The sequence below is a fragment of the Nematolebias whitei genome, chromosome 15 (assembly GCF_014905685.2).
Source record: "Nematolebias whitei isolate Nwh7 chromosome 15, NemWhi1, whole genome shotgun sequence".
Taxonomy (NCBI): Eukaryota; Metazoa; Chordata; class Actinopteri; order Cyprinodontiformes; family Rivulidae; genus Nematolebias; species Nematolebias whitei.
The window spans coordinates 16,496,941-16,509,099 of record NC_056512.1 but is presented as its reverse complement, the minus strand read 5'-3'; the positions used below and the strand labels follow the sequence as shown (position 1 = coordinate 16,509,099).

The following is a 12,159-nucleotide window of genomic DNA, read 5'->3' as shown; positions in this document are numbered from 1 at the left end:
AGTAGCGCCACGCACTCTCGGCAGCCCTAAACCTACACGGTTCCGCATGCTCGGGGGCGTGCGCACCTTTCCTCAGCGTACACCAGCTCAAACCATCACAGATGTGAGCCCGCAGCCTGAGCACAGCACAGTAGCGCCACGCACTCTCGGCAGCCCTAAACCTACACGGTTCCGCATGCTCGGGGGCGTGCGCACCTTTCCTCAGCGTACACCAGCTCACACCATCACAGATGTGAGCCCGCAGCCTGAGCACGGCACAGAAGCCCCGCGCACATGCGGCAGCCCTAAACCTACACGGTTCCGCAAGCTCAGGGGCACGCGCACCTTTCCCTTAGCGCACGCCAGCTCACATCAGCACGGATGTGAGCCCGCAGCCTGAGTGCAGCACACATGACAGCGGTGATTGGCGTCCATAAATAACGTGATGCAGCATAAACGCGTGCCCGCTTCCCGAACATTATGTGGAGTGGCAAGGAGCATGCGCTCTAGACAGATGGATGAACCGTTCTTATCAGCAGGGGATTCACGCTGCAGTTACAGCTCAAACCCCCGTTTGGAGGAACTTTAGAGACGTTTTCTGTCATCTCCAGAACAGATCTTGTCCCCCCACGCAGAAGTTCAGAAAATTCTGATAAAAAATGTAATTTCCAGGGTTCCAGAAGGAGAGGAAAACACAGGGTTCTACTCTCGTCACTTCCTGGTCCCAAAACGGACCGGAGGGATGAGATTCATCTTAGATTTGTCAATTTTCAACCGTGAGACAACATTTCTATTCAAAATGCATCAAGTCGGCTCTGCTGTCGCCACACAGAGCAGGGAGGAGAATTCTGTTTTATCTGGACGATCTGTTGCTGTTGACCCGCTTTTCCAGACAGGTGGCAGCAGTGCAACTCACGTGAAACCGGCAGAGTGATAATAGCGGTTTCCGTCATGAAGTTATTAAGGACATGTCGCCTGCTCACACGGTGCGACGCCTCCATAGGTGGTCCGCCTCCATAGGTGGTCCGCTCATTTGCGTGTGGACCCAGTGAGGCAGAAGAGACGGTTGATCGGTGAGAATCGACCCGAGACACTGGGAAACCCTCTTGTTCTGTCGGAGGGAGTTCCATCAGCAGACCTACGTCACACGTGTCAGTCTTCACAGACGCATCCCTGTCAGGCTGGGAAGGCACATGCATGTCTCAAGCTATGGGGGCGCTGTGGCCACCCCACACAGCAGCTCATATAAATGTTTTTGGAGTGTTGCAACGTTTTGAATGTGAATGAATGTGAATCGTTTGAATGAATTCCCCTTGAGAAGCCGGGCCAGAATTCTGGGAGGCCAGCCGGTCCCAGGAACCATGGAAAAGACATCAAACACGCGTCAAGTCAGAAATATCCGACCCGCGCCTTGACAGTGGAAAAGGGGCAATAAATACTGAGAGGAGGATGGCTGCGGTCCGCTCTTCTTGCAGTCAAACACGAAGCAACTTTCCTCTCTTAAATTGATTCCATGCACAGTCAGGCGTAGGGCTGGGCGATATGGACCAAAATTAATATCTCAATATTGTTACAAAAATCGTGACATACGAGATATATCCCGATATTTTTTCTTTCCATACAGTAATAACAAAAATATATTTGAGTCAAAGTTTTGTCACACAGGCACATTTATTAACAACAGCTGTAAATGTACAAAATAAATGTCTAAAAAATAAACAATTTACATATATTAAATAGTTTATTTTATTAGACATTTATTTACATATATTTAATAATAATCCTCTTACGCTGGGGGCAGCTGTGGTTGAGAGGCTAGAGCAGTCGTCCTTCAATGGGAGAGTTGGGGGTTCAATCCCACAAGCAGTCACATGCTGAAGTGTCTCTGGGCAAGACACTGAACCCCTCATTGCCTCTGATGCGTGTCCCATCGGTGTATGAAAGTGATAAAGCTCTGATTATTCTTTGTAGAGATCTAGTAGAGTGCTGCTTGAATGGGTAAATGAGGACACAGATTGTGTTGTACAGAGCTTTGAGTATCTTGACAAGACAGAAAGGCTCTATATAGTTCATTCAGCTGCGCCGCCTCCACCTTAGCAAGCATGTGAACTGCAGGTCCAACAGAAACTGTGTCCTTCCTTGAAGCAAACCACAGTTCAGAGCTCATTTAGCTGTGCCTTTTAGAGGAACATAGAGAGGAAGCGCGACATTAATAAATCAGCAGTTTATCATATCGCTAAAGATACGGTCCCGTCAGCTGTTGAACAAGACGGCTCACACACGCTCAGCTGCTGGGTTAACTTATGTTAAACGTCTCCTCCCCTGCTCGCCCACCTCCTAGAGAAGCAGGAAGGGGAGGGCGGCTAAGGGCTGTGTGTGTGTTCGAGGAGGTAGAATGAGGGGGGTCGCCTGGGAGAAAGAAGACGGCAGGATTTCCAAGTATAAAAATATATAGTTTTATATTGAGATAGCTCAACTTCTATTCCAAAAAAATAATATCTCGATATGATACTGCCCAGCCCTAGTCAGGCGCTTCATCAAATTAGTAGTGTTGCCGACACATGCAACTAGTTCACAACACAGATATTATGGCAAGCCATTTTATCCATTAATAGCCACAAGGTTATGATTGTGGTTATTAATGGATATTATGGCTTGCCGTAACTACACGTGAACCCCGTTTGTGGACGTAACCACGCGTTTTCCCTGGATTTTCCTGCGTGCTGCAAGTTGCAACACTGGCATTGGCTGTCAGAGTTTCTTTATTGTCATTCGCACATGTGGTACATGTGGTGGAACAAAATTATGTTCACAGGGTCCCAGTTACATCCAACAATAAAATGTAAAAGAAAAACAGTAATAAGATCCAAGATATGAACTAAGAAAAACAATTAACTAAAAATACTCTAAACACTAATAGAATAAAAACAATATGCCGAACAGCAGAATGAACATGAGTCAGTGTGAGCAGACGAGCACGCATGAACACCCCAACATGAAACAGATCAGCAGCAACATGAAACAGATCAGCAGCAATGTGATGTGATTTTTCACAGTGATTATTCTAGTTAGAGATTCATGAGTCTAACAGCCTCAGGGTAGAAGCTGTTCCTCAGTCTAGTGGTTCTACACTTAATGCTCCTTAACCTCCTTCCTGAGGAGAGCAGAGCAAAAAGTGTGTGTGCTGGGTGAGTGGGGTCCTTCATGATGCAGGTGGCTCTCTTCCTGCATCTGGAGGTGTAGATGTCTGTGATGGTGCGGAGGCTGACTCCAACAGTCTTCTGTGCAGCCTCCATGCCACACATTGATGTTGGAGCACAGGATGCTCTCCACTGCACACAGACACACACGACTTCCAGGAAGATGGTGCCAGTGCTGGTGGATTGCCATTCACCTCCGTCTGTTTTGATAGTTTTTTTCTGTTTTTGTCATTTTTCTTCGGTGACATAAACTCACTGCTCGTTTATGATCGCCAACAACTTTTAACTATACAGTTATTTACTGCAAACCTCGCCTTGTTCAACCACTTTGATCGGGGCTCTGGACCCCCACCCCCTCTGCTTGTTGATGTCCCGGTTTACCTGCAGCGCGCGGCGTTTCTGCCCACCCGAAAACATCGCTCCAGGCACCGTGGAAGACGTGCCGGCCGTCTCGTGAGGATTAAAGCCAGCATCAAGCTCTCTGCTGCTTCATCATCTGCTGCTGACCATCAGATGTTAAACTGTCCATCCGGATGCTTCGCTGACCCACTCAACTCCAGCCTGCTACAGGTGGCCGGGCCTGGTACACGCAACGGGCGCACGCAACGGGCGCACGCAACGGGCGCACACAACGGGCGCACGTGCAGCCGCGGCGGTTTTAGTCGTCTCCAATGGAACTTAACCAACTTTGGGCTTTCTCCTGCATCATCTCCTGCCGACCAGCTGCTGGATATTCGCCTGTCCGGGTGCTTCGCTGATCCTGCTGGGTCCTGCCTGATCCCCGTAGTTGAGCCTGGCCTGAACCGCGCACGCGCGCACAGCTGTGGCATTTCTGGTCCTAGGAGGCGCGGTTCAAACTCCAAAAATCTGAAACAGCTGATCTGTGCTCCGTGCTCAGCTTTTCCTTCAGCTACCGGTCCTACAAAGATTGCTCTGCTGAATGTGAGGTCGCTGGCAAATAAAACTTTCAGCTTAAACGACTTTTTCTGCTCCAATGGACTGGACTTCATGTTTGTTAGAGACCTGGCTCGTCCCTGGTGAGTTAAGTGTTTTTTCTGAACTTTTGCCGGTGGATTGTGCCTTTTTTAATGATCCAAGTACTTCTGGTAGGGGTGGTGGATTATTAACAGTTTTTAAAAAGCTCTGGAACTGCAGACAGCTACAGGCTGTAGCTTTTCAGAGTTTTGAACTGCTGTATTTTGAGCTGGGCCGCTCCAACCCAACACTGTGCTGCCTGATCTACAGACCACCCTCGTACAACAAAAACTTCATAAGTGAATTTTCTGACTGGAATACTGCTCAATTACAACAGGGTCTTGATTCTGGGAGACTTTAATGTACACGTTTGCTGTCCTGACAAGCCTTTGGTGCAGGAGTTTCTAAATCTGTTACAATCTTTCAACCTTGTGCAAAATATTGTTGGTCCAACTCATCAACAGGGCCATACACTTGATTTAGTTCTGTCTCACGGTTTATCTGTGATTAATCTGGAAATTGGGGATGCTTTTGTTTCAGATCACAAACCCATTTCATTCCAAACCTCTGTTATTCATGAGTCTAAATCCCCCACGTGTAAGATTACAGCCAATCACCTAAACTTGACAATGAAATACGAGGCATATTTTGATACTTACACCAACCATAAAAAAGCAGAAGTTCGGTACTCAGCCCTATTTACTTTTCTTATGATTACATATTGTTCTGTGTACCTCATCTGTGTTCTTTGTTTAAAACAAGTCTCTCTTGTAAATGAGTCCTCATGAGACTAACCTGTATAAATAACAGTTGAATGAATGGATGGAAGAAACACAGTCATTACATCAGTTATCAGCACTAACCTTCCCCTCCCAGTATCCGTGACAGACAAAATTTCCATATTGATCATGCTTTAATATGAAGTGTTTGTACGAGAGTGGGAAATATTTGTAAGTGTGTGGGAAGAGTTTATGAAGCCTTAATATAAGTAAAATAAATATAACGCTGCTGCTTTACAGATTTTCACCTATCGCGGGGGGTTTCAAGAAAGTAACCCCTGCGATAGTTGAGGTTTCACCGGAAGTAAACCGGAAGTAGAACTTCTTCTTTGGTGATTTTTTTAAGGAGAGTTTACCATTCTGCATGACACTACTTCTGTTCAGAACAAAGCCCGATGCATGTAAAAGCTCGTCGTGAGTGGACTGTGCCCATGTAAACAATACATTTGAATTATTTAATCTGAAAACATTTCAATCCGGTCAAATAATTTTAAACATGTAAACATAGCTACTGTATACTGTGCAAATGACCTTAGTAAAAGTTAGTGTGTACATGACCTTGATAAAATTCAATCTTTATTTATAGGTTAGTCTCACTGAGCCTCGAGGACTCATTGTAATCTGTGAAACTGCAACAAAATCATCAGTGAAAAGCAGGAATGTTTAGATACAAACCTGATCTGTGAAGCAGAACTTCTGGGTTGAAAACAGCATCTTGGGTTTTGTTGTGTTGCAGTTTGTCCTTTAAACTCATCGTTCCTCTTTATAATTTGCGACTGTTGTTTCCAGAAACTCCAACATTTCTTCAGTATCCAGTTCCTCTCGTCGTTGTTCAGCCTGATCTCCTCATCTCTGTTAGCTAAAGTTTCCTTAAAATAATAGATACGGAACTGGTACAGATGAACCGAACTCAGGAAGATGAGATTACTGCAAATGTTACAGAAAACTAACTCGTAGTCTAAAAATACAACACAATACTTCTCATTTCTTATCGTCGTTAGTGTAAAAGACGTACTTCCGGTCACTCTTCTTCTGGTGTTTCAGCTGTGCAGCGGTATTATCTGCTCCTCAGCGACGCCTTGTGTTAAAAAGAAGAACTGCAGTGAGTGCAGCACGTCTGAAGGACAGAAAACGAGATCTGTCTGCGGAAATTGTAGAAAGTACAACAGACATATACGTAGATCTAAAAAGTTAAGTCAAGTCCTTTGGACGGGTTCAAAAAACAACAAAAAAATGAAGAAACCTTTCATCTTTCATCCAAAAGACTTCTTCAGTCTTCAGGATCAGGATGACGCCTCATTGAGCGCTGAATCGTACGTCGATGTCGCAGCCATATTGAATGTGGCAAAAGTGAAGGTACAGTCAAGTCATGGTTCTTTATTGTCATTCTCTTCACGTCATGGAACGAAACTGTGTACACAGGGTCCCAGTTACATCCAACAAAATATAAATTGTAATAGAAAAATATTAATAATATCCAAGATATGAGCTAAGAAATACGCTACACTATAAGCACTAATAGTACAAAAACAATACGCTGAACAGCAGCAGCACGAACATGAGTCTGTGTGAGCAGATAGGTCAAGATACATCATTTATTCAGTGATAACACGGAAAAATACTTTTTCCAAGGTTTATAAGTTATACACATGCACGCACAGACGACACACACATATACATATATATATATTTTTTTTTTTTTTTTTTATTTACCTTTTATTTATACATGTAGTCTCCATGAGAAGAACTCATTTTCAAGAGAGACCTGTTTTTTAGGGAGCAGATGGGAGTTAAGGGCCTTGTTCAGGGGTCCAGAGTGGGGCGAATGAGGGTGGGGGCAGGTGTGGGTACTTCACCTACCCCACCCACATTTTTTATGTTGTCGGTACCGGGGCATGAACCTGCGATCTTCTTGTCTCAATTTATCCCTGTGATGGACTGGAGACCCGTCCAGGGTGTACCCTGCCCCTCACACAGGGATTGACGGACATGGGCACCAACGACCCCCTTGACCCAAAATAGAAGAAGCGAGTAAAAGATAATGGATGGATGGATAGTAAATATATTAATGATGACTGTAATAAAATAATGATATAATTAATATCAAAAACACCAATAGTTTTTTGAAGGTTTGTAAAACATGTTAAAAAGCCTTTTTTGTTATGAACTTGTTAACTTTTATATTCTTTGTAAAAGCTGTTGGTAATATTATGTGTATCTACATAAAGCTTAAAGCAGTTTCATGAAGTATTTATTACTGATGTTTATCACAACCTACTTTGTTTAAATGAGCTGTAAGTCATAAAACAAACTTTAAACCACTTCATAATGAAAAGCTCATATTGTCATCTTTGTGCAGAGATGTGCTGTTTGATCCTGCATGGCTGAACACAACCAGCTGTGTAAACAGGAAGAACGTGATTTGTTGTTCTCCATGAGTGAAGTGGCGCCCCCTAGAGGTTATCTGGTGAAATACAGAGTAGAAATATCTTTGTAAAAATGTAAGCAATGTCAAAATATGAAGATTAATGTGCAACAGGATATACATTCTGATTATACAGTATAATAACATTATTGTTTTCTGTTTTAATATATTTTTAAAGAACACTTTTACATAAAAACAGATAAAAAAAAATAATTCTGAATTTATACCAAATCAAGATTCTGATGAAAACCAGGAGAGCCAAGCTCCAGCTACTGACCGACAGAACCGTAGCTCAAGACAAGACACAAACCTGTGCACCAGCTGGATTGACTAGTTGGTGACTTTTAAAAAGACAATTGAACAAACAATAGAAACATTATCTCTTGTTTAATGTTCTGTGAAAGTACATCAATAATAACAAGAGTGGTTTTCAAAATGATTAGGTTTTCTATATCGATATGTAAACATTTAAGACTGGTACTAATTTCAGGAACTGACAAGATCAATGAGGTGTTTTCACAATTGAACACTACATTTCAGCAAATCTTAAATATGTGCAGAGTTTTCAGACAAGTTTGACGAACACTAGATGATAGAATTCTGCTGGTTTTGACTGATACATTAAAATGTAATTGCATTTGCGCGCGCACACACACACACACACACACACCAACTTTAGTACTAAATACAATGCAACTTCATATAGAAAGCACTTTAAAACAACACCGTTGGCCAAAGTGCTGTACACAAACACAAACAAGTACAAAAACAATAAAATCAACAGATACCATAAAAGTAATGAATTATCCAAATCATAAAACAGAAAACTGTAAAAAAAAAAAAAAAAAAACTTAAAAACTGTAAAACCCACATTTCAAGCTGAGTTAAAAGCCAAAGACAAAAAAAATGTGTCTTCAGAGAAGATTTAAAAACAGGAAGTGAGTCAGCTTGTCTCATGTGCAAAGGCAGTTCATTCCACAGTTTAGGGGCAGCGACTGAAAACATTCGGTCACCTCACCCAGATCAGCAAGGACATTGGAACCATCACAACAAGACCTCTGTCTTTTTCTCATTGAAATGTAAAAAGTTCTGAGACATTCATGTTGACTTCTGCCATACATTTCAGGAGTTGATTCTCGGAGTACTGTTTGTCTTGTTTTAATGGAACATAAATTTGGCTGGCATCAGCATAAAAATGAAAAGAAATGCCATGTTTCTGGAAAATTTATCCCAGAGGGAGTAAATAAAGGGAAAACAGAAGGGGACCAAGTATAGATCCCTGAGGTACTCCACATGTGAGAGGTGCTACAGAGAAGGATTCCACAGAATCAATACGCACACAGAAGCTTCTCTGTATGTAAATAAGTCAATACTTACTTGGGCACATCACAACTGAGATTTTGCTCTTTACACCATAACTGAAACAATTTTGTCAAATGAGGTGAGAGGCGTATGGTGGGCTACAAGTGCAAACAAGATGCAAACAGCTAAACGCACAGCAAATGGTTAAAACGTATTGCAAATAAATGAATGATGCAAACTCCATAACAAAAAACACAAATGCAACAGAAAAATGCTGCAAAAGGAAAAACATGCAATCACAGAAAATAGAAGAAACATTCAACCAAAAAAAAAAAATGAATGCAAAGGAAAAATGCTGCAAATACCAAAAACGCTAAAAAAAACACTAAAACAACTGCAAGTAAGAAATGCTGCAAACACAGAAAAGAAAAAACAAAACAAAACGGAAGTTCACCAGACCACTAGGGGGCCTCAATCACCATGGGACCAGACCCCAGTAAATACATTACAGCTGAGCAGCCACTGGTCAAACATTTTAAGAGTTTAATGTGCACCAAGTACTTAAAGCTTCAACCTGTTTTAAATTCAAATTCAAATATACTTTATTAATCCCAAAGGGAAATTATTTGTTATTGTAACTCATTATCCTCATTTCATTAAGAGATGTTATAGAGGCTGATGGCTGTGGATAGGAAGGATCTCTTGTAAAGGTCCATCCCACAGTGGATCCTAAGAAACTGGCTGCAGATGCCGTCCGATCTGTCCACCCAGACTTGGCTGGCCTCTCGGTTCCCCTGGACTGTAGGACCGCCCGAATGCAGGGCAGAACTCCTCCCAGAGCGATGGCCACTCCTCCCAGCAGTCTGCCGAGCTCCTCGTTGCTGTAGACAGCCAACTGTAGGTGCCGAGGGACGATCCTGTCATTCTGCTGTCATGAGGCATGTTTCCTGCTAGTTCCAGGATCTCAGTGGTCAGGCACTCGAGCACAGCTGGCAGGTAGATGAGAATGCATCCACAGAACATACTTTCCAACTCTTTTGAGATTTGGGGCTGTAGATGAGATATTATTTGAGCTTTTGAGATGTTAATCAGCTGCTGTTGGTTGTAGAAAACTGCCTTGTTGCCATGGTTACTCATAACAAATGTCCAAAACTAAAAACGTTTCAGTAAAAATTCTTCCAGCTGCACAGCATCCGATACTAGAGGAAGCAATTATCCAAAAAATGTGATTTACATCCAGAAAAAGAGGAATTAAAGTTTCCAAAAGCAAAATCTCAGAATGAAAGTAACAGAGCTGCTTCAACATGCAGCCACCTTGAGCGGCGCAATTCAAATCATGTCATCTGGACCAGTTTCTTTAAGTGAGAAACGTTTCATCCACCATCTGGAAGACTGAATCCGGAGGACTTTGCTGTTTCAAGCCAACCTCCAGCTGGAATCTCAGAAGTAGACTTTTAACACATGCAAAACACACCCATCCAAAACAATCAATCATCCTGTACAACAATCAAATGATTTAGGCCAGATGGCCAACTACTCACAGAAACAGTCTGAGGACAACGAAGGCCAAAGTGGCTCAGAAAAGTGTCTGCAAGCTCAACCATCCAGGCAGACAACAACAAAAAAGGTCAAATACACAAAAATTATTGGGAGTATTTATACTTTACACAGGCAGATCTTAGAAATGTGCCAGATCATCTTAGCTGGACTTACTGCTTGTTTTGATAACCTTACTGCCTATTTCCAATTTCATATTGTGGCAAAATTGTCTACTACTTTCTTTTTAATGTTTATCTTAATATAATGTCTCTGGTTTTCTTATGAAATAACAAATTACATGATTTAAAGTCATTGTCTTGCCATTGTTTAATTTTCTGCCTTACTTTACCTTTAACAGCAGCTACTTTTTATTTCCTTACATTACCAAAACCTCTCTTTACTTGAGACATTTCATGTATCCTTGCATAATATTAAAGTATTATGATTTAGAAAGTGTCAGCTCAGCTAAAATGTATTTACAGGGGATTTGGTCCCATGTGACTTGGTGGAAAAGCCCCCCTAGTGGTCTGGTGCACTTGTTTTTTGGAGTTTGTAGCTTATCTTATTTTCAGTTGTGTTGGCGTTTTTGGTATTTGCAACATTTTTCCTTTGCATTTTTTTTTATTGTGTGTTCCTTTATCTATTTTCTGTGATTGAAGATTTTTTTCTGTTGAATTTGTTTTTCTGTTTAGGAGTTGGGATCATTCATGTGTTTGCAGCACGTTTTAACTGTTTGCTGTGCGTTTAGCTGTTTGCAGCTCATTTGCACCTGTCGTCCACCGTGGAGGAGGGACTCTTCAGCGACTAGCCGTGAAAGACGTACCTCTTCTAGTGTAAGTTGAACTAGACTTTAACAGAAGCTCTCGTATTAAAAAAACAAATCACCACATAGTGGTCAAATATAAAAATCAAAAGTTTGGTAACAAAGGTACAAAGAAAAATACATTACTGAAAGAAATGTGTTATTTATAATATAACATTAAAAACGACAAAACAAGGGTTTTTATTCACAGCTAGACTGTTTTTCTCTGATGTGGATTCCCATGTGTATGTTTAAAGTTGACGTCCATCTAAACCTTTGTCCACAAAAATCACAAGCAAATGGTTTGTCTCCTGTGTGGACTATCATGTGCGTCTTTAGATTACCCTTTGTCTTAAACCTTTTTCCACAGTCTTCACAACTAAACCATTTCTGTCCTGTGTGAACTATCATGTGCGAGTTTAACTGTGACTTAAATCCAAACCTTTGTCCACAAAGATCACAAACAAATACTTTCTGTCCTGTGTGAACCCTCATGTGTCTGTTTAAAGTTGCCTTCCGTCCAAACCTTTGTCCACAAATATCACAAACAAATGCTTTATGTCCTGTGTGACTTATCATGTGTGACTTTAGATGACTCTTTGTGGTGAATCTTTTTCCACAGTCTTCACAACTAAACCGTTTCTGTCCTGTGTGAACTATCATGTGTGAGTTTAACTGTGACTTATATCCAAACCTTTGTCCACAATGATCACAACCAAATGATTTCTCTCCTGTATGGACTATCATGTGTGTCTTTAGATTACTCTTCGTGTTGAATCTTTTTCCACAGTCTTCACAACTAAACTGTTTCTCTCCTGTGTGGACTATCATGTGTGTCTTTAGATTACCCTTTCTCTTAAAGCTTTTTCCACAGTCTTCACAACTAAACTGTTTCTGTCCTGTGTGAACTATCATGTGTGAGTTTAAAGTTGACTTCCGTCCAAACAGTTGTCCACAAAGATCACAAACAAATGCTTTCTGTCCTGTGTGAACTATCATGTGCGAGTTTAAATGTGACTTCTGTCCAAACCTTTGTCCACAAAGATCACAAACAAATGCTTTCTGTCCTGTGTGAATTATCATGTGTGCCCTTAGATTACTCTTTGTGTTAAATCTTTTTCCACAGTCTTCACAACTAAACCGTTTCTGTCCTGTGTG

At 41.6% G+C, this 12,159-nt stretch overlaps 2 protein-coding genes across 2 annotated transcripts in view; both read right to left on the bottom strand.

The window, feature by feature from the left end:
• LOC119422068 (gastrula zinc finger protein XlCGF57.1-like) overlaps window positions 1–6,052 on the bottom strand; it is a 10,308-nt gene extending 4,256 nt beyond the window's left edge. The window contains exon 1 of the mRNA XM_037689409.1: window positions 5,609–6,052. Within this exon, the coding sequence (XP_037545337.1) occupies window positions 5,609–5,687 (79 nt within the window). The 5' untranslated portion in view covers window positions 5,688–6,052. The remainder of the gene's footprint in view (window positions 1–5,608) is intronic.
• A 4,145-nt stretch (window positions 6,053–10,197) lies between these two features.
• The window catches only part of LOC119421985 (gastrula zinc finger protein XlCGF57.1-like), a 4,046-nt gene continuing 2,084 nt past the window's right edge, over window positions 10,198–12,159 (bottom strand). The window contains exons 3-4 of the mRNA XM_037689339.1: window positions 11,936–12,152; window positions 10,198–10,210 (exon numbers count right to left, since the gene is read on the bottom strand). Coding sequence (XP_037545267.1) covers window positions 10,198–10,210; window positions 11,936–12,152 — 230 coding nt within the window. The remainder of the gene's footprint in view (window positions 10,211–11,935; window positions 12,153–12,159) is intronic.